The following is a 22,521-nucleotide window of genomic DNA, read 5'->3' as shown; positions in this document are numbered from 1 at the left end:
GGCCAATAATGAAACGTGGTACATTTTGTTTCTTCGTGTTTTTTGAAATTTTATATTGTAGAATTCCATGAAAGTTTTTCTAACTTTTATTTTTTTTTTTTTTTTGTGAATGATATAAGATTAAGGACGGTAATGATATAGGAAATTGTTGCGATCCTTCGTGTTTCGATCAATTTTATTATTTTTAGGAGATTTCTGTTAAAAAAGTTGATCGCTTTTTAATAATGTTAATATAATTTTATTTCCTTTTATTCCACTTTTTATTGATGTTTGAATTCAGACCAGAGACAGAAAGAAACATTCGACCAGTGATCGCTTGCTGACGCGTCGTTCGGGACGTAATTTGAAGGAATGCGTTGTATTATATATCGAGAAACCCTCTAAGTGTAAGAATAATAATGTATATATAATTATTATTACCATAAAACTTCAATTGATTGCACTCCCAGGGGAAAAAAGGGAGCTGTCTCCCCTCGTCTAAGAAGAAGAAGCAAAAAACGAAAAGTAACAAAAATTGAAACGTGTGAAGATGAACGAAGACGAAGCAACAAATCTCAAAATGGTACATTCGTGGATACACAATGGATACAAATGGGAAAAAAACGACATGAAACGGCAACAAAGAAGAAAAAAATGAAAAGAAGAAAAGAGAAGTGTTCTCGCATTGATTTCAAATATGAAGAAATGTATAAGATAAAAAAAAAAGACGCTGCGTTTTTCGATCCAGATTCGTTCTGTTTTTTTGTTGTTAGTTTGTACGCACTACGATTTATCGCAATTTATTGTATTATCGATGAAATACTGTAACAAAAATACTGTTAACTATTCTTAAAAAAATTAAAACTTTTGTAAACTGAGACCAACCGCGTTCTCACGCTGTATCCTGAAAACGATTCCAATGATAATTTTAATCGAATCATCAAACACTATATTCTTGACGGTAAGACAAATCTATAAACAATCACTTTCATACCTCTATAAAAGGCAAAGTAACAAAAGACTGGTTATTATACTGCATATCATCCTTGATATCATGCAACTTTTATTTTTCAAGTATTTTTTAATACAATAAGTAAATTTTGAGTTTTCTATTTAATTTAAAATCGTCAAACCAGATTTACTTGATCCTTTATAATCACTATGAATATTAGAAACAGCTTCTTTGAATATTTTTTCTTACTGACCCTATTTATCCAGTAGAGGGAAATGAAAAATTAAAGATTACAAAAATTGCACAGACCACCATCACAACAACAATTTATTTTTATTCTATAGTAAGATACATTTCACTTTCATATGTTTCTTTGCTTTCGCGCCCCATTGCCGACGCAACGGGGTTAGAAAACAGAACTCAAGCATCGAGTACACTGCACACAGAAGCTACAATCGCACATTGACACATCAACATTTTTGATTTTTCATGTTACAAAAGCTCCGCAATTTATTCTTAATTCATAAAAAAAGCCTCTGAACGTCGCAACAGTTTTCTTGAAAAATAGCACCAGAGGATAGGAGATTCCGCGTCTTAAGTCAGAGTTAAAAAAATATCACTCTTCGAGCTAGAAAATAATCTAAATAGTTTAAAATCCACGGTAATTCATTCGCTTAAAAGTAATGGATGGCATCGACGACGTTGCTCGATATAAAACTACCAACGAGCAACAAGCTAACGTTAATAAAAATGTTAGAAAAATAATTGGACAACATCTTTCGGCCAAAATCGATCTGGTTTAGGCTGGAATGACTAAGGACAACAATACTATTTAACGATCACATTGATGAGATCATCGATCCTCGACGTGAGAAATGCTATCCCCCAAAGAGGAGTCAAAACAGGAGAACTCATTGATCCTGCCCTCCTGCTCAGTTTCGACTTTTCGTCCTAGCAGACGAAACGGAGATTCCTGTAGAAATTTGGAGGATAAATTGTACGAAGGATTGTTTAAATATCGGTTTCGTTGCAAAGCTCTGTCGTAAGCGTAGAATAGAAAAATGTAAATCTTTCAAAAGAGAAACAACTGCTATTTGAATCCAGTCCAGGAAGCCTCTCGCAACTATCTTGTAGATTAAATTCCCTTCGAAAACATGAACGTGGATATGTAACTCTCATATATGTAAATAAAAAAAGGAAGAAAGGAGAGCTCTATAAAGCGTTATTTTATCAAACGACAGAACATTTCAACGAATCTGATCATCGTACCTTCTTCTGCATGTAACTCTGCACATCGTGACCCATGTAGAAAGCGATCCTCTGCAGACTTAAGAGAGACCTCAACCTCAAGCAAGGGTCCGGTTGGAGCATTCGTTTTAACAAATCCTTCGCAGCTGGGGAAATATTTTCCGCGTTTGGGGGCAAAGTTCCAGGTGGAGCATAACCAGTCCCTCTGTCCTCTGGCAGAAGTTCGCTGGATGCACCGGCTGGATACTGCAACCAGAAGATCAGGTGATATAATTAATTAAAGATTGTTAGTCGAATAAACGGCAGTATCATTAAGAAATTGGATTTCATTTTTATGGTTTAATTTATGTATTATGATTTGTTATCGTTTAAAGATTAGGTCAGTATTTTTTCAAATTCCAAACTTCTAATCATATCACAATATGTGTCTATTGACTTAACAATTCTTAATACTATTCCAAACACGATAATCCACTGTTAAATGACATAATCGATCACGGGGCGCATTCTCCCTAATACGTAAACATTATTTCATTTGCTTGAATAGAATTGTTAATTAAAGAGTTTTCTGCGAGTTTTTCCAAATTCCAAACTTTTAATCCACAACGTAGGTCTGTTGATCCAAAAATCCTTGATGCTATTTCAAACCTAGCAATCTGCTACATCATCGCATAATTACAGGGTGCATTTCCCTTAATATATGAACATCGTTCCCCTTTCTTCAATGAAATTGTTGATTCAAGAGCTTTCTGCAATAGCAAAATTCTAAATTAACATTCTTTTTTAAATTGCAAACCTTTAACCCTTGATACGTATATCATCCCAGACACCCTTAATAACATCTCAATCTCTTTCAAAGTCAATAACAACCAATCATTAATCTACTTAATCCATCGCGGAGCGAATTTTTCCCTAATACCACCACGTCTGGTGAACCCCGAAATACAAGCCGTGGTTCAGCGACCAATTAACAAGCCACACCTGTCCCGACCGCATGGAACCTCGAGCGTTTAAGGGCTCCGGAGACGCGTTTCTCTTGAACGGTGCGGTGTCCATAAATATTTGTTTTTACGAGTGGAAGGTCGGTAGACTAGAGAAGCTATTACCAACGTGGTACTCTAGCCAGTCTAGGTGGTCGGTACCAATACTCGCCATTCCGCTTCGCGCAGGTACAAACGCAGGGTCAACGGCCACTCACGACCCTCAACCTATTCGCTCGTTCATATCCTTCGAGCGTGTGCCACGACCTCGTGCGATCGTCTATCAGCTTATCCACTCTATCCTTATCCCGACGTACGCGTTGCATTTCTCTGCTTATTCATAGCATGCTCGCGATTTTTCCTTTTTCTTTTCACAACTCGACTTTGGGACTAGATTGATCGTTCCTTCCCCGTGTTACATAAGTTTCAGAGTTTGATCGATGTTAGAGGAATTGGATGTCGGTTTGGGTTAAGTTTGCTTGTAATAGCGGACGGGCAAGCGAAAGAACGAGAACGTCGACGATTAATGGAAACGGTGGTTAAGTTGGGACGATTCGAGCGTAACGAAGGAGCGGATTCTGCTGAGGATGATTTTACTGGAATTTTGACATAAAAGAGGGTACGAGGTGTTAGGGAAGAGAATTTAAGGCAGAAGATTGTGATCCGAAGCGTAAAATGTACAGCTTGGAGAATTTGAAAGTAAGAAGTAAAAATTAAAAAGAAGATCAATTTCGTGCTGTAAAAATATTATTCGGTTTTCCAAGTCTGTGTTTGTAAAAAAAATAATAATAATAAGTAATAGTCAAATTTAGGATTCATACGCACGACGCTATAATTATTTTCCTTTATGTATCATTATATCGTAGTAAGATATTTTGGTACCATTGAACTCTAAAAGTGGTTCAACATAAAATTGTTGAACGGTACTTTTGCATAAGAAATAAAATCAAGACTACGAAGGAACAAGTTTGTTTATTAATTACATATTTAAACCACGGTACTTCATTATCAGCGAGATCTTAATTGACTCCTTGTGGTACAATTTATCAAAACGTTGCGTCAGATGGAACAGGATTCGCTTTTATTGCGCTATTTTAACCACCGTTTGGCACGAGAATCTCTTCAAATCCTACATTCTCGCATAATTTCCGTCAAATGGGATTATAGAATTGCGACTCAAAAACAAATTCATCCCACAAATCTACTCTTTGATGTAAACCAGAAATTCCTAATATAGTACGCTGATGTAGTATATACTTTTTTTTATTAAAAAAGAAAATTTTCTTAACCGGAGAAACATGAAATTCTGCCAACCAAACGATTATATCTGCCTATCAATTTAAAGCGAAAATATTCCACCATAATTATTCATTCGAGAATCGCAGAAACTGTCCATTAAACTGTGAATTATTATACATTTATAGGAAATATAAAAATTAAAAAATGCATGGATTCGTATAACATACAGAAATCTATAAAATATTCAAAATACAGTGCTGCTCTGTATGTGAATGTGTATAAATAATTCTAATCTCTTGATCAAAAATACCTTCCAAAACCTGAGCAGTACATAACGATAAATATTGAAATCTTGAAACTTGTCCCATAAATCGGCAATGGAAATGTTCGATCTTTCAAGGAATATATTACTACTGAACGGTATAAATCATAAGCAGAACAAGCTGAATCGATAATCAGCGATGACGGTGTTCCTAAATCGTTGTTTACAAGCGCCTGTAGGGAAAGGAAACCGGGAGAGAGGCATGGAAAGACGCGGAAGATCGCTGACCGGAGCGGACGTGATATTTCAATTCGATCTCGCCGGGAACCTTGACCGAGAGTAACGGTACAATAACGATCATTACGAGATCGTAGATAGATGAGGCGCTTTTAAACGACCCTGGTTGGGTTCTGCATAGATCAGCGAACGATTCGAAAGCCGATGAAAACAGTTCCAGTCGGCTTCATCTACGCCAGCAAACAACCGATACCTTGTAGCTTGTGATCTTCGGTTCGATGATCCCAGTCTTTCAGTAGGTAAGTAACAGTATCCCTATAAATACTCAATGAAAATTGATTATCGATCGGCTTCAGGTTATCATCGCGTACTTTGTTGCAGACCTTGAGTATCCAGACGTGGCGGATCGAATGAAACGGTACGTTGGAAGATAGTTGAAGATTGCTTGACGATAAATGTTTTCTTTATTTTTATATTTTTATATTTACGTGCTATATTACTCGCTGCCTAAAATATGCACGATCACTATATAATAAAAGGAGAATCACTAAACTCGTAATTAGAAAAAATCCAGTGATGAAAGTTAATTAAAATCAAAGACACATGTTTCGTGTCCGATCAAACCTATTTTACTTCACACGTCATTAACAAAAAGTGCAGAAGTGAAAACTAAATTAATAATAATCGCAAAAATAAACCTAGATATAATAATAACAAACAAAAAAATTATGCCTCGCTTATTTTCTCCAGAATGGCAATAAATCATCGCTCATGCAGCCTCTTAAATCCCAAACGCTGCGAACTATTCATGAATCGTCCCCGAAGAGGCATTTAAAATACCAATGCCCCATTATCAAATCTTCCTCCATCCTCTCTAACACGAAACTTCCTAAATCGCCCATTCAATTGACGAGGCAAATATACGAAACAGCCGGCAATCTCCGGCGGTTGAACAGAGTAAACAGAATCTCTCGTGACGACTTCCGCGTCTTCGTAGCACCTCCATATCGCGTTGGAGGTGCTTCTCATCTTCGTCGAAGTCATCTCTCGAGACTAGGAAAAAAAAAATCAGCAGTTCGTTGAACCTGACGGCGTTTCTCGAAACGACTCTTTTATTTTTTTCCTCGTCCGACGAAAAAGAATTTCAGCAGAAAAAGAAAGAAGAGGAGAAGCTTCGAGCCTAGAACGATATACGCGAGCGTGCCACGTTCACCGGTGAATTCCAGTCGGACAGAGGCTAGGCCAGCTAATTGCTGAGCAAACCTCGGCTGCATTCACCGACGACGTGGATATGTTCGTTAGCACTCTTCAAGTCGGTACTTCGTCGGACTCGCGTTTCGTCTTGCTCTAAACGCGGCGTTAAGACTCCTGAAGATTACAGGAAACGTCCACCATATCGGTAGGTAGGTTTATTTACCAGAGATAGAGAAGCTGTAGCGAAGTTTCACTGAAAATGAGAAGAGTACGAGAAGAAGAAGCGCATTAACAGGGATGAAGCCAATGTTTACAATAGGTTTTGTAATTTTGAAAAATGTATGGTTTAGTGTGAAGTAGTTGCTGTACTGAACGAAGTTGAAAATCAAAATGAAGGGAAGTGTGAGTTTGCTACTGTGACTGCGACGCAAAGATGGAGAATGTTGTTTTATAGCCGTGAGAATGCCAAGTATCAATATTTGATTTTTGGTCGAGTTTTCGAATTAATTATTCACGCCTTAAAAGCAGTATCGAATTAGTATACATAGTGACAGAAGAACTTAAATAGATTTCTCTTTGTAATTCTACAATCTCCATCGTACGTGGTATATCTGCGAAAAGAATTTTTTAAGAAATATTTTAGCGTGTTATTTTCAGCCGTGCGTGTTTCGAGATTAAAAAAAAATCGGTATTCCCTAGAAAAACCAACATTGATTATATTTAATATTGTTCTTTAGCTTGTATACAAAACGATAATAAACAGTAATACAAGCATTTAATTCAATTGAAGATTAATTTTAAACGGTGATGGCATTATAATGAAAACCATCGTAAACAAGACGTTCAAGTTTATCTGCGTTGAAATCAACAATGTTCATCAAAATTGAAACCGGAGAAAAAATGTCTTCTGCGCAAAACAATAGAACACCATAATTAGAAGAAGAAGATAGAATCCTCGTATACCTCTCGACGTTTGCGAACAATCGTGGGAAGGTTTTCGCGTGAAAAGAGGAAACGCGTGATTTCTGGACTGCACATATAAAACTAATACGTCATTTCCTGTGCATGCCAGTCAAGTTTATTCGTTAACGTTGCCATAATCGTAACGTTTGAAACGATAGCGTTTCCTGTGCAATGAGACGCGCTACATTTTATGGTTAGTATCGTGCAAACATACGCATAATAGCGCTAAACGCGGGGGCCCTTCAGGATCTTTATGAAACCCTCGAAACCTTCTCCGCTCGTCTGCCTTTGCCACTACGGCCAGTCGGCGAATAGACATTTTCACGGAGGTACAACTTCAATCTTCCGTGAGAATTGTCACAGTTGAATTGCTCGCGGTACCTAACCGTGCGGGGAAAACGATTTTCATCGGGAAACGCTTTTCTTCTCGTTGGAATGTGCTTCTTGTTGTCATTCTGGCAAAAAAGTAAACGATAGTTTGGTGTTTTTAATGCTTGCGGTAATTGTAATTTCATGGTACTATGGTTTCGTTATTTTATAGTTTGATGATTGAATGAAAAAGACAGAAGTTTGGCTTGCGTTAGATTGATTGGAATTCGATTTTATCAAAAATGTCCGGGGTAATAGAACAATCACTTTTCCAATGCTGAGTTACAAATACAATTTATATTAAATTTTACGTTAAAAAGATCGTCAATATTTAAGATATCTTTAAGAGATGTTTTTTGATTACTGAATTAGGTAACATTCACAACGAAGTTGGACGCAAAGATACATCTGACAAAAAAGAACGTCGCTTCCGGAGATAAAATTTCAACAACGATAAATATTAGTTCGAATATTAATATTAAACAAATGTTTTACTGTATTAAACATTAACACCGTTACGTTCTTCGAATTTGTTTTCTGATTCTCTTCTGTATGTCAGTAATATCAACTTCGATGCTTAGTAAAGTAGAAGATTATTGGATTATTGAGACGAATCTTTAACTGTCGGTTAATACCAGACATTTGTCTCGAAGCTGCACAGTACACACGCATCGATGGGATGCGCAATGATGCATCGAATACGCGACGAGCGGATGTCACGAAACGGAGAGGAAACCCGAAGATAGACTGACTGAGCACGTGTCTTATGTCTGCAATCGCAATAGTCTCGTATTTTCGCGCGTATGCTTTCTCCCACTTATACTCGTTGTGTCATTAATTATCTGTGAATGTCTCTTTATGAAGAAGAGTCGGTTATCTCGAGGATCCTTTGTGACGGAATCATTTGTTTCACAATGCCGATCAATTAAATGTGAATCAGTCGATGATGATTATTTGCAACAGTGATAATTGCACAATTAAATTTTCTTTTCTTAAACCGATCGACAAGTTTCGATTTCAGAGAAACAATTATCACGAAGAATATTCCAATACGCAACAAATCTTCGTGCTAGATGAATATAAACAACCGGTTTCGTCGAACCATGTCAAGAACACATACAATTACTCCCTGCAATCGATAATAAAACATTAACTTCAGAATCCAAGAGAGGAAATAAAAAATAACAATGTAGGAATCGATGTGCTCATCGAGTATGCATGTCGAGATCTATCGATAATGAGTTGTTCAAAATTGACGATTTCGCGCGGTTCTACGAAGGAACTTGAACTACGAAGCGAAAATCTCCCTAGATCGATGCAAAATATTCATAGCAACCGTGCAACATTTTACTGCGAAAGATTCACCGCGTTACAATAAGTGAATACCTACGCGAAAAGTGGCGCTAATTTTTAAAAAAACGAGGGATGTTTTTTCTGCCGCTGTGAATTCATGACAGACAAACTCTTGATCCAACATACGAACGTGAAATATTAGCAGTTAAAATTTCGCGTCTCGATGTGAGTACATAGGCGAATTTCGTTGTTGCTATGAATATTTCACGTTAGTCCGGAGGATCTTTACCGAAAGGGCAGCGTAAGAGAGGACCATCACCGATCGACATTACGACGTGCAGGCTCGTTTCCCGCGAAGGTGCATCGACCAGGAGGCAGGTTCTATTCCCGTCACGATGACTGTGTTCTCACGACAGAAACTGCAAATAGAAACTGGTGATTACGAATCCATCATCGGCATCGACGGTCGGAGGTGGAGTCCTTGTCAGGAATTCCTGTGTCGCGGGATTTCTTGTCGGTCAAAGGATACGAGAAACTAGAAATACATGCGAGGAAAACACGCATCTTTCTACTGATATTTCAGTGAATAGTTAAAAGAGTACGTTTGGAAAAGATTTTTCCATACATAATAGAAAAAGTTATACTTGCAAATAAATCTTTAAACCCGTTCTTGTTTCTAGCTTACTTCCCTAAATGATAAGCTCATTTCGACTTTTGATCAAGTTCACTATTATCATGATCAACTGGCAAAAAAATAAAAACAGAACTTAAGCAAACTTTAACGGTAACTCCTTCAGGTATACAGAGACCAAGGAACTTGTTTTAATGATACTGCTCGAAGAAACTTTGTTTTTTAAAAATCCTTATGGCATATTTTCAATAATTAAAAGAAAGAAAGTTTATTACTTTTCAGAAATATCTACTTACGATTTATTCATTTATACTGATAATATAGTTATTCATCCTGTAACAATTGAGAAACAAAAACGGTATAATCCGATATAATTGCACCGTAGAAGTATTGCAATGAATAGGAATCCCATCCTCGTAGCCGAAGAGGTGAAACGCATCAAAATATGCAAGACGATTAGACCGAAATAAACACGGAGCTCTCACGAGCAACATTTATTCTCCATTACCTTAAACAGCCTTACCCCGGCTTCAAATGACTCGAGTCCATAAAATCAAGAATAGCACAGAGAGAAATAAAGGACAATGGGGTTTGTGTAAGAGAAGCAACGAACGCGAGAAGGAAAGATGCGAAAATCTAAGAAAAAACGAGAAACCGGCAGAATCATGGGGAAAAGAAGAAAGCGTGGAAAGAGGAAGAAGGACCGGTCGTGTACTTAACACAGCGTCGGACATTAACTTCCCATTAACTGTCGGCCATTAAAGGAGCCAGGAGAAGGCAGCGCACCACTGGCGCCAGGAGTAATCGGCATCAGGTACTAGGCGCCCCGTGCTATCCGCGTACAACTCTTCAAGGCTATTTATAAACCTGCCCCGCTGCTGCAGGCGAACTTCACGTGGATAAACCCGCGATAAAATCCCCTTTCGGCGGCAAATCGCAGTAGGATCCATGGGTTTCCCCACCGGTTCTCAGGTTTCTACGTTGCTAGAGTCGTCCTTGATCGTATCCTCGATTATAACAGGAAAAAGAGGAGGGGGTGAAATTCGATGTTTATGACGATGTTAGAGTTAAAATACCAATTTAACGGAATTATCAGAAAACATTGGCAATTATTTAAAAAAAGAGCGTTAACTTCGAGGGGATGCGTAATAACCCTCGGAATTAAGTTTTAATGAAGATTAATTAGGATTTGAACGTTCAGAGAAAGTGGTAGATTAATTGATATGTGGGGATTTTAGAACGTAGTGTAGATGGTAAATTAATCGATATCTGAGGATATGCCGAAGTTGAGAGATTACCTAATACATATTTCAAGTTTTAGGGAACATGGTACATTAATTGACTGGTTGATAGGCAATAATTAGCTGACTCAATTATGTGGATATAGTATCTTAATAGTATCTATCATAAAATACATCCTTGTTTCCTAATGATTATTAAAGACGTACAAGTACATTGGTCGCAAAACGTATAGAACGAATGACGCTTTAGTGGTCAGAACGAAAACCTGCTTCATCAGCATGAACAATATTTATTATCTTTTATTTCTAAAAATATTTTCAGCGTAAGCTAAATATAAATATCTCGTGAAAGAAACACGAAGAAAATTACATCCACTCATTTTCAATTACTAACAAACCCTAAGAACCATTTTTCGAAAAACCACCCGTAAATTAACCCTATTACAATAAAACAGAGTTAAAATGACCACCGAAGTGGCCGTACAATTTCATCGGAAGAAAGAAGGAATGATTGAAGAGTCAGGCGCGCAAAAAGGCAGGATTGAATTCATTATTCGAGGCAATTCCGGAGGACGACCTGACAAAGCGTCGCCGAGAGGCAGTCATCAAGGTAGCGTGACACTCGAGTACCTAATCGCGACTCATTCGAGCGCTCGCGCTCGTCCTCTGGCAGAAGGGAAGTCGGGACAAGTGCATGCGAGAGGCTCGAGGCCGTCGAGGACAGTAATTTCGATGAAAATCGATAAGTCAAGGGGGAGAGAAGACGAGAGGAAAGGGGGGACACGGAGGACGCGGCAATCAAGCCGCAGAAAACCGTGATATTCCCCCCTTAACTGGTCGGTGGCCAACATTTCCTCACGTACGATCGCGCGCGAACGCGCAACGATCTAGGATCTATAAATAGCCGAGGCGTGCATAAAGCGCGATCGAACGATTTCGTGGCATAAGAAGAAGGAGAGAAAAGCTAGTCTGACTGAAGGAACTTGCGAGCCGGTTGGATAATTATCGCGAGAAGGGACGAACAGAAACGATAGAAGCGTTTCAACGGTGTGTGCCGTGGTCCGAAGAAGTGTAACGAGTTACCAGTCCAACCAACACAGCCTTCGTTCTAGCTAATATTTAGGATCTATAAATAGCAAGATATGGACCTGGAAGAACGCACGTCCTGTCCTTGCCTGAACTGGTATCCTCTGGTGTGCCGACACAGCCTACAGCAGGTTCTGTTTGCCTGCTTCTTACGGATGAATTATGCAATTATTCCAGTCAATCTTCCTTCTACGCGGTGTTATATTCAAGGAAAATAAACGGCGTCACGGTACGACCGGATAGGAGGTGAGTTACTTTCAGATTGACACTGGCTCCGATTTCAGGTTTAGATATGTTTGATGAGTACTTCAGTGTCGATGGACATGATGAAAGTTGAATCAATTGGGATCTATAACTTCCTTATTAATCAACTGTAGAGTGTATTAAATTGCGTACTAAATTTTATAACACAACTGTATAGCGCAACTAACTATAACATTTGTTAAATTTATCTAATTCCAATGCACTCCGACAGAAATTTCAAACTGATAAGAAAATATAAATTCACCGCTGATATCTAGTTCCACAGTGAAGATTCAAATACGCATATATACAATGTGCAATAAAACTGTTTCTGTCGATGAACATCTGTGACTCCTTTTTTTCTTTTTTAATTGACTGCAACTTCCATTAAAATCTGATACCAATACTTTTCTACAATAAAATCTCAGACCCGCAACAAAATTCAAATTCACCACTACCAATATCCAATGGCACGTCAAAATTCAACAATGTTATACAATATCGAAAACCAAAATTACTCCAATCCAATCCTCCTTCTTCTCTTTAAGTAGACGTCAATCAAACCATCCAAAAAAGAAGGATAAGAGAGAACTGGAAGCTCGAAAGTTCAATGATCAAGACCCGTTCCAACCTTGGTCCAGAAGACAACGACCATACCAAGCAGTTTCGAAAATCCATAACGTGGTAGTCGATCGAGAATGGGTAATATGGTCGCGTTCCAGGGGAAACGAGGCGTGCATCGTTGCATCGGCGCGATGCAGCACGCACGCGAACACAAACACACTTGGGCAAGTAATACCCAAGATCTATAAATAGCCTTGTCGAGGGTGCAGTAGGCATCTCGAAGGGGAGGTGCACGCGCTGCACGCGAGGTGTCTTTTCCTCCTGAGGATAGGAAAAAGGAGGATCGACTGGTTCAGCTCGAATGCCTTCTTCGGCATAGGCGCCAGAGCATCGTAAACCCAGAAGATCGCCGAGCTCCGTTTTTTCGCGGCAGTGGGACCAATACGGGGCCGTGTTCAACCAACCACAAGGGCTTTACCATCGAACAACTTAATTCTACATAATTACAGGGATAAACGAAGTGCATTTGTTCGCGAACGTTCGGTCGATTCGAAGAATCTCGACGCGAGTGTCGAGGCTTCGTGTAACGCGGGTAGCCGAATTGAAATAATATTTATAAAGTTGCTTGTTATTTGTGGATCTAAAATGATGTATTAATATACTAAGGAAAAATTAGGTGGACATGAATAATCATTAAGTAATTCTTACTATCATTAGGAATCACGATTTCATTCAAACTCTTCGGCAATGAAGGACTTAAACATTATAATATTACAAGCAATTATAATTATAATATTACATATATAAATATAATATCATTGTAATAACGTTGTCAATTACGTGTAATCAAATTAAAAGTTTTTCATTTTATATTCTCCTTGCTTAAGTACAATGATCTATTTATACGTGTAAATTTTGTATTAATATTAATGAAATATACAGATGCTATGTAAATATTTAAACAGGATATTTCGAATCAAGATTTTCCAGTTACGCCTCGAAAAATCTAAGAAGTGTTTCTAAACACTAGCTTCGAAGGCTTCAAACACCTTATACTCGATAATTATATCGTTATTCTAAGACGCTTGCTATTACCAACTTCCTTTCTCATTATAATTGTACCATAAAGATAGATAAAGTACGTTACATTAAAATATGATCCACTCGTTGGTATAAATATGCAAGTATTTGATTGCGTTCGTTGAATATAATAGTACATTGTACATAAGAACAGCACTATACTAACATACTATATTTTGTATATTTCTGTACTTTTATCAAGTTTATATAACGCTTGGACAAATATCTTTACATACCAACACACAAGTTATGCTTTCTTGCATAACAGTATTTATTACGGACAAATCGATCAAAGACCTACAGACTACATATCCAGTAATCCAGTGACATGTGAATATTATATTTTTTAAATTCAAGCGACATACAAGAAAGAATCTGATCTAATCTTAAACAATTTATCCCTCAATGTACACCTTAAGTACGATACAAAGAAAGATATGTTAATTTTATGTCTCTGCGCCCTAACGAAAGCTCTGATTCAAAAAACACGTATTTTCTTCCGACATAAAAGGATAAATATAAAAAGGTAGCTAATGCTAATTGCGTCCTATAAAAAAAATGATAACACATTTTGTTAGAAGAAGACAGTTATTTATAAAATAAAGAATCTTACAGATAGCAATCATTTCGTTATCTATCGCATTTCTCATTCCCCTATTCTACGCCACTGTACCGGAGGCCCTCCGCATTGGACACAGGTAGGCTAGCTTCTGTTCGCTCGGCCTCCAGAAAGGAAGTAGCGTAACGAGATGGCGTTCCCGACAAGCTTACAGAGATGCACCGACCGCGGTGCATCTTTGATGCGCTCCGGTATCGCGGCACTGCAAACCGCAGCGAATTTTTATCCGCGAAAGGGGGACACGGGGAACGAGGGCGAAGAAGAGGACAACAGGACAGATCTGGTTTGCCTTGCGAAGGTTTTCTTGTTTCCTACGACACGACCATACGCGATCTTAGCTGTTTTGACTCTAGAAAAATTCATTCCTTATATTATTACTAGAAAGATGGCTGATGACACAGAGGCAAAACATGTTCTTTGCTCTTCCTTTCGTCCGTGATGTGTTAGTTGCCTTTCATTGCAAAAGAAATGTGATAATTTCCATTGATAAATCAAGAAGAAATTAGTTTGCGATGGAACTAACAAATAGCAAAGATATATTGTCAAATAACCAACCACCGTTTAACATTCTACCCGTAACTGATAATTACATCGATCAAACTAATTTTCATGCATACTAACCGAATACATGCCACGAAGATTATTTCGTTGCAGGTCGTAAATCGTTTTATAAAAGTTTCCGTACGGTAGCCAGGGGCAGAAAAGGAGCAACGCATACAGCACATTGTTTGCGATGAACGTTCTCCCCAGGCGTCACTGATCGTCGACGATATTTTTTCCATGTAACACTTGCCTCCCGCAGAGAGGAAGAAAGGAAAACGAGAGAGAGAACGAGAGAGTAGGAGATACGAAAGCAATGCAAAGCCGGTTTACCTTGCGAAGGTTTTCTTACGTCCCGGAGACGCTACCCTCGACAGTCGCCCTGTCGGCAATCGCGCAGAAGCTGCCATTCGTGACAGCTTTTTGTCTGAAATCAGACAATCCACGGGCTAAACATAGCGACAAACGCACGATCTCCGGTTCTAGAATGGAATGGAGGGAACGATTTAGAGATCGCAAGAAGCTTACTTGGCTTCCTCGGAACCTGGCTTCGCGCGAGTCAAAGATGGACGTGCTCGCGGGATTTGTGGAGATTGCTCTTGACACGCGATCAGCAGTTTTGAAGTATGGGTGAAATTAAGATTCCGTGGTGATAGATGGTTTTGTCACTATGGGCGTAGCTGGAGAAATTTAATGATTAGTCCTCCAACCTTCATTAAATTAACGAAAAGTAGATTGGTCTTTATCTTAATTAGGATATACATATATGTGTATATATATAATGATAATAATTATTATTATTACATATATATATTATAAGCACATTATAAATTATTGTATTGCAGTAAATTATAGATTTTATGAATTATAGTACATAACATATATTAGAGTAAATAATAAATCATAGACTGGACTAAATTTTTGAGAAATCAAAAATTTGTGGCCGCGTTTCTACTATAATTCGTTGGCAAATACATTTTGTTCAGATATTCTATAATGATAGCCATACCGCTTAAACTGAATCGATTTATAACATTAATGAAGTACAAACACCTTTGTTATACGTAGAGCAGCGTAGAATAACAAAGCAAGGCTATGATCAAAGCAAGTACGCAATTGCCGACGACAGCTACGATCGTAAAGAGAGCATAGAATAGCAATAAAACGGCAGTCACTTACTCCGCAAACACAATCCGCTGTGACTTTAATAGTATTGACGAGGAAGAACAGCGATCGAGAGTGTGATACTCTAATGGTCTTCTTGGGAAACTATGAAGAATTTATAGCAGCCATAAAAAATAATATAGCGCAGAATTATTACAAATGTTATTATAAATATTATTAAAAATCTAAGTAATGTATTATGTATACCATAAAATTGTATTATATGCTACTATAAAATTTTATTCTAGCAATTCAGCAATTTTCAAATTAATAAATTTTCATATTGCAAGTTTTTAAAAATTTTCGATCCGTAGTTTGTACGAATTAATCACTTTTACTTTTATGTATGAATCGTAAGGAGACCCGAATACACCCTAAAAAGATGATAGAAGAGAAAAAGAAATATAACCTTGCGATAAACAGCGGATTGTCTTCGATGGAATATCGTGGTCGCCCATCAGTGGTTCGTGGAAACGCAGATGAACAGAAGCAGAGGGAATTGCTGGTTGGATTGGCGTCAATTGAATTCCGGCGATCGTTGCTGGTTAAGTTGTTTCATGTCGTATTCAAAGTGTCTAAACGACTACTTTGTGCATTAACGGTTGAGGTAATTAGGAGTTCGAGCGAAACGATTCTCGTTGCTCGCGCTTTAAAGATAACGCGTCGACTTATACGACGGGCCAACTCAATTAGTTAATTCTTTCTCGCATTTCTGTTATCTGCTAAAGGTTTCAAATATTTCCATCTTTTAAATCAGCTAAAAGTTAATTAAAACGCAGCATAAGTATGTCAAAATTGATCGTTCACCCAATTAGCTTTCTAATCAGTAGAAAATCAATCTACTCAAAGTATAACGGTTGTTAACCTCATCGAAGACAATATACACTAAAGAGAAAGCGAAAAGTTAAACGTGGTGCCAGACGTCTTGAAGTTACATGCCTATTAGCACCCTCGAGATACCAAGCATCTCTTTCGAATTCATCTCTGACTGGTCGATTGAAACTATCGAAGATCAAGATCTAAGATCTACAAACCCGAAGCCAAGCCTCGAGGCGGAGGCTTAATCTGCATAGAGAATCTCGCGGGTTAGCGAGAGCAACATCGTATTTTTCGAGGGCCGACAGCGACGCAGGACCATGGCCAGTATATATCATGACCCATCGGACAGCTAGAAATTATTGCGGCTTTAAGAATTCGTCCTGTGCGGATGAATCGTGTAGAACTTGTGTGTGGAGGGCCCGAAAACTCGTTAAGCTCACCTTGCGAATCGACTTTTATATAGAAGTGAGAAAGAAAACGAAAAGAACTATCGAGGATATGGTAAACGAGATTAGGGAGCCGAAAAACGTTTACGAAGGATGAAGTTCAAAATGAGAAGCTGCTCGTACTCACAAATACAGAGATAATGAATCTTGTGAAGGGAAAGACTAGTCCCCCATAAAAACATAACAAAAATTCTGATCCTATTTAAAAAATATATTAATACTTTTGAAATCTCATACGAAAGTAATCTTGAACAAGGTCTCTTTTACTATCACGCGTATGCTTTCAAATAGTGTAACTTTATTCTAAGGAGTTCTTTTTATTCAACGATAAATAACGAAGATATTACGTATTCCAATTTGAGTAGTTCATATACCAAATAGACATTCTGCCCAGAATGTGTTCTCTGTCAAATCAAAAAGTTACTCTCCTAAGGATTCTAAGAATCACATATAAAATCCAGCTAACGAACTAAAATAGGAACAAACTAAGTATCATGGCGCTCGAGAACAGCGATATAAAAACTGCTTCTAGAAGGTATAATTTACCTAATCCAACCACGTCGAACCACGAAAAAAAAGAATCATCAGATGGCAGTAACAACAAAAAATCCGGCCAAAAAAGCTTGAAGAATCCCCTAACGATGAAAGCACTTGCCTCGAGAGAAATTGCGGGATAATATTCAAATCAACATGTTGCGAGCGAAATCGTTCGATCTCCGCCGGCAATAACAGCCGCAGCGTTATTCAATAATGAACAGAATGATCCGTGAAAAGGTTGGTGAACCTGGTGAACGCAGCAAAACCTCGAAGGTCGAAGTCTCGGAGCGCTGATCCACGGTACTCGCGTCCCTTAGCGACCGGTCGTTGGTTGCTCATCGCCTTCAGGCGCCACGGAGGGTGACTCTTTTTCTTCCTCTCCCTTCCCGTTCCACTCTTTTTCTTCCTGTCTCTATCCCTCTGCCCTTCGTTTCAGCTTCCTCCAATCCCCTTTCTCGTTCACCGTCCGTCGTGCCGTATACGGGGATTCGCACAGATACGCTTGCTGAACGGTCGAGCAAAAAGCTAAACCTGCTCCACCGTGTGTGCATCTTCCTCTTTTTTCCATCGTCCCCCGTTCTCGCCGATCCTCCTTCTCTTTACTTTCCACCCTCCGTTCCCATCTTCGTTCCTCTTCTCGAATCGTCGATGACCGAACCCTTCCTCGCCTTCCTCTTAGGACACGCACCGAACAGACGATTATTTCACAACGATACTCCTGATGCGATCCTCTTCCACAATAGCGATTCAAGCATCTTCGAATGATCTGCTTCTTTCAGATTGAACAACTAGAGTATGTTTTTATCAAATACGATTTTTCTGGAGATATAATTCTCTTCGACGATGACGATTGAAACTTTTTTGGGATGTTTTTTCCTTATATAACTCTCTCTTGAAAAGTGAGCGTAAGAGTGTTCACACTGAACAACGTTCATATGAGGGGATGAAATGAACCCCTCCCCATTGCAGTTGATTTCCATCAATCATGTCCAAATAAATAATTTAATTTTTTCTTTGGTCAGAAATTCGAAATAAAAGATGATATCTTTACGACTTGATAATATCATTATTAGAAAGCAATATAATTTTGATAAGTGAAGTCGTCACTTATGTTAGCTCAGAAGTCTCTTGATAAATTAGGTTGCCTTATGCAGCGTCGAGGGTTGAAACTTTTCACCTACTGCATCATTTCCTGCAATACTATTATAACTCCAATAATACTATACCGTGTGCTCCAATAAAAATCTAAATGTACTTAAATAAGAACGAGGAATGAGCGGACAAAATCCCTGAAGAATCGAGAGCCAAGATTCTCTGGAATATCTATCAAGAACTGGAGAGTTGGCGTGTTCGGGGAGGCGAACCTTGCGGTCACGGCGATTGAAATCACGATTGGAAATTGACTGGCGGAAAGTAGGAGACGTGGAAGAAGGAAAAGGAGGAGCAGTACACGAGGCGGGAATGGGATATCGCGGTGAGTCGTCCCGTCACGTCGTCCAAGTAGCTAATTTAGTAGCTGGCGCCAGGTTCCTCGTTCGAGAGAACACCCGTTAATCCTACGGCCGCTTATTTTTATTCCCATGTCTCTTTCGATCGAGCTACGCGTTGGCACACCCAGATCCCTCCTGTTGCTCGCAATTCCTACAACGGACACCGATGGACACTGCTCCTCTCTCGAGCTAGACATTATTCAAGATTTTATCTTCTTTTAGAAAACGATCCTTTCATTGTGAAATAGTCTTGAATTAATTTTTTATAATCTTTTTGGCATATATTTGATATGAAGTGCGAAATTGTTGTCGTCTAATGATTTTAAGTATCTGTTGACGAACAGATGATGACGATAATGATGAATTCATCGGTTCACCGATGACACTTCCAGGTGGAGATGATTAAATAACGATGATTAGTATAATCATTGACTAATATTGGATATTGGGAGTACTGAATTGATATTGGCTGATATGTTATTGATATGTGTTGCTGGATGGATGAAAGCGGATAATATTGATTAGTATTTGAGGTTGGTATTGTCTGATGATTTTAAGTATTTATGGATAAACAGATGAGGATAACACTATTAACTGTAACGGAGCTTTCAGAGACTTCTTATAAATCGATATTATAAGTACAGATTTTTATGGAGTTCATAAAATGTAAATATAATACATAAAAATTGTAGATATATTTCATACAATAATGAATAATAAAACGTATAAATATGACTGAAATCTTCCATGTAGTACCAAGAAACGACTAATATTATAAATGAGATACTTGGTGATAAATCTTGAAACCTGTTTAATAATTAGCAATAATTTTTTCGATAATCTTGAAATCTTGTAGAATGTAGGTATATTAACTATTTTTGAGTAAAACATCAGGAATCACGTGAAGAAACGATTTTAAATGACGAGTGGATGAATAATATTGCGCTTTGCGCAAAGATAAGACCAATTAAATCAGAGATCCAATAATTGTATACCAAGTACGATACATTGCTTATCGAAGATTGATCAATTCCGCATAAATATTTGTGAGCAAATAGGATGATAAACGATGCTGACGTAAACGATAATTGCCCAATAATTAGAAGAAAATCAAGCTCGATATGTTACATCCGGAAATTTAAAAAAAGGAAAAATACAAAAGATACAAAAAATACAATTATCCAATTAAGAACGACTACAAACCTATTAATATGTCAACTTCAACTTCTGATCGACGTAATCGTACAATGCTACCGCTAAATCTTTATAGTTAATCGTCTAAATTACAAATTTCTTTAGATACAACTCTACTTACAGTTTCGATACTATAAAAGAGTAACATTTTCTAAGTACAATATTTACTTACTTAAGGAAATCGTAATTTCTTTCGAAATCATAACATCCGTCAAACTCTCGAACGGTAGTGTACAAAGAAATAAACAACTTCTTTAGATAAATATATATATATTATTCATAATATCATTCTTAGTTTATAATGAAATTGTAAATGGTCATATTTAAAAATGAAAGTTACAATTATAATATTCTTATTTAGAGATAACCGATTTAAATGGGATTAATTTATCCTTATCAATTTATAATTTCCTAATTCTGGAAGTATTCAGTTAAGATACGATCCGATTAAAAAATTAAGGAGACACATTTCACCGAGAATAAACACGGCAGACAACGAGCGAAGGAGTTCTGTTGCTCGATCGGCTACGTGGCTGCCAGTCGAAGCAGGTTCACGAGTCAACGCTCGGAACCGTGCAATTACCCCGGGGGCCGTGGAACGAGTGCGAATCTTCCGTGTTTGCTTTCGATCGGATTCAGGCCACTGATGTCGCACAGGTTATATTTAGATGCCGGGATCGATGGAACGGCCAACACGCGGTCGGGAAACGCGAAGAATGGCCATGGAAGAACACGGGTGGAGCCACCGCGATAGCATATGCGTCGCGATCGCGCGCAAACGCGCAGCCCATACGAGAATCGGAACGGTCACGAAGGAATCGGTAATTAGCCGAGCGCGGATTTAATGGAGCGTGGCGATCCTTAACGGTAGATTCGACCGCGGAATCGGCGTGGCCATCGCGAGGTGGCCAATCATGCCCCCAAAACTCGATTAGAATTTTACAATGTCCAAATATTGATTTGGTCGTTGTTGCTTTGTTTAACTATAATTTCTCCTGTCATGGAATAAGAAATTACGGTTGATTACCACCTCGTAATATAAAATATTATATCATACTACTATATGTATCATTATTGTACCATATTGCTGTAGTATTATATTTTCAAACATATAAGAAAAGGTGTAATGTAAAACGTGTGAATTTAGTTGCAGAAGCTTATTTTGTATAAAATTTTAATACAATTATTAATAATATTACATATACGCAAATATATTATATATTATGTAATTTTATACAAAAAATCTATGTAAAACGATGGCAGAAAGAACCCGGAAGAAAACTTGCTAGTAATAAAAAACAAAAAGGTAAAAAATATATATATCTAATTTGAAAAAGACCCATTAACGAAACCTAAATCACATAGAATAGAAACCTGAAGAATTAAAACAACAATAAATTATTTCTCTCCAATGTATTCCAATTAGTCAATTGTTAGAATAAATCAGCTTGCCAATTCAATCACCGCAAACAGATCAACGTTCGAGATACGTCGATCAGGAGCAAAGGGGCAGAAACGCATGGCGGGAAAGAATGGCATGCAGCATGAAGACCAAGAGAAAAGAACGCGATCGCGGAGGAGGATTCGAGTTCGCCGTCTCGAAACTTCTTTCACGCGCGTATCACTCTCTCGACACTCTCAAGCGACGCGTTGAATAACGGCGATAAAGGCGAATGCCGCGGGAATATCACGATAATCGCTCGAATGATGGATAATGATCGGGGCGGCTGCCTTTCGCGCCCCTTCCCCCACCGTCAGCGGACCATTATTCAATTGAATTCAATGCTACGCCGACCATTACAGAATTGACTTCGAGAACTTTCTTTCGGGCATCCGTCTCGTCGGACAGACGCTACTTCCGCCGGCCAACCCTACGAGAAATGACCTATAAGTCTACACGAAATCATCCAACCACCCTTGGTTTAGTTTAACCCATCGATTTGCAAAGGGCAAGATCGGGAGGTAAAATTTTCGAGAGCCATCGATTATTCTTGTAACGTGTAACTATACGTGTAATCTGAAACGTGTAACGTGAAAAAAGGGGGTAGTTTCTTCCTCCGACTTAGTTTTCATTAATATAGACTTTATTATTTTCAACATTTAATAATTAACAATAGAATAAAATACCTATAATGTGTATTTAGATAAGCA

General features: G+C 38.2%; 2 protein-coding genes and 1 long non-coding RNA gene across 15 annotated transcripts in view; 2 read left to right on the top strand and 1 right to left on the bottom strand.

Annotated features, from left to right (window-relative positions):
* The window catches only part of LOC126916656 (phosphatase and actin regulator 4B), a 356,259-nt gene extending 355,400 nt beyond the window's left edge, over positions 1 to 859 (top strand). For all 7 annotated transcript variants that reach the window (XM_050722676.1, XM_050722675.1, XM_050722670.1 and 4 more), the window contains one exon: positions 1 to 859. This exon is cut by the window's left edge and continues 6,676 nt beyond it. The gene's annotated coding sequence lies outside the window, so the exon portion shown is untranslated.
* Positions 860 to 1,230: 371 nt separating this feature from the next.
* LOC126916659 (serine/threonine-protein kinase S6KL) overlaps positions 1,231 to 22,521 on the bottom strand; it is a 67,807-nt gene continuing 46,516 nt past the window's right edge. For 6 of the 7 annotated variants that reach the window (XM_050722682.1, XM_050722685.1, XM_050722680.1 and 3 more), the window contains 2 exons: positions 2,201 to 2,425; positions 1,231 to 1,904 (listed from right to left, as the gene is read on the bottom strand). In XM_050722682.1, coding sequence (XP_050578639.1) covers positions 1,785 to 1,904; positions 2,201 to 2,425 — 345 coding nt within the window. In that variant the 3' untranslated portion in view covers positions 1,231 to 1,784. Of the gene's footprint in view, positions 1,905 to 2,200; positions 2,426 to 7,046; positions 7,510 to 22,521 lie in introns of those variants that run through there. The other variant, XM_050722684.1, reaches the window with a different exon arrangement.
* Positions 2,422 to 5,779, top strand: LOC126916669 (uncharacterized). Its single transcript, XR_007710695.1, has 3 exons — positions 2,422 to 5,196; positions 5,279 to 5,315; positions 5,648 to 5,779. It is a non-coding gene; the product is annotated as an uncharacterized LOC126916669 (long non-coding RNA).

This window comes from Bombus affinis, chromosome 5 (assembly GCF_024516045.1).
Source record: "Bombus affinis isolate iyBomAffi1 chromosome 5, iyBomAffi1.2, whole genome shotgun sequence".
NCBI lineage: Eukaryota > Metazoa > Arthropoda > Insecta > Hymenoptera > Apidae > Bombus > Bombus affinis.
This window is presented reverse-complemented; position numbering and strand designations above follow the sequence as displayed.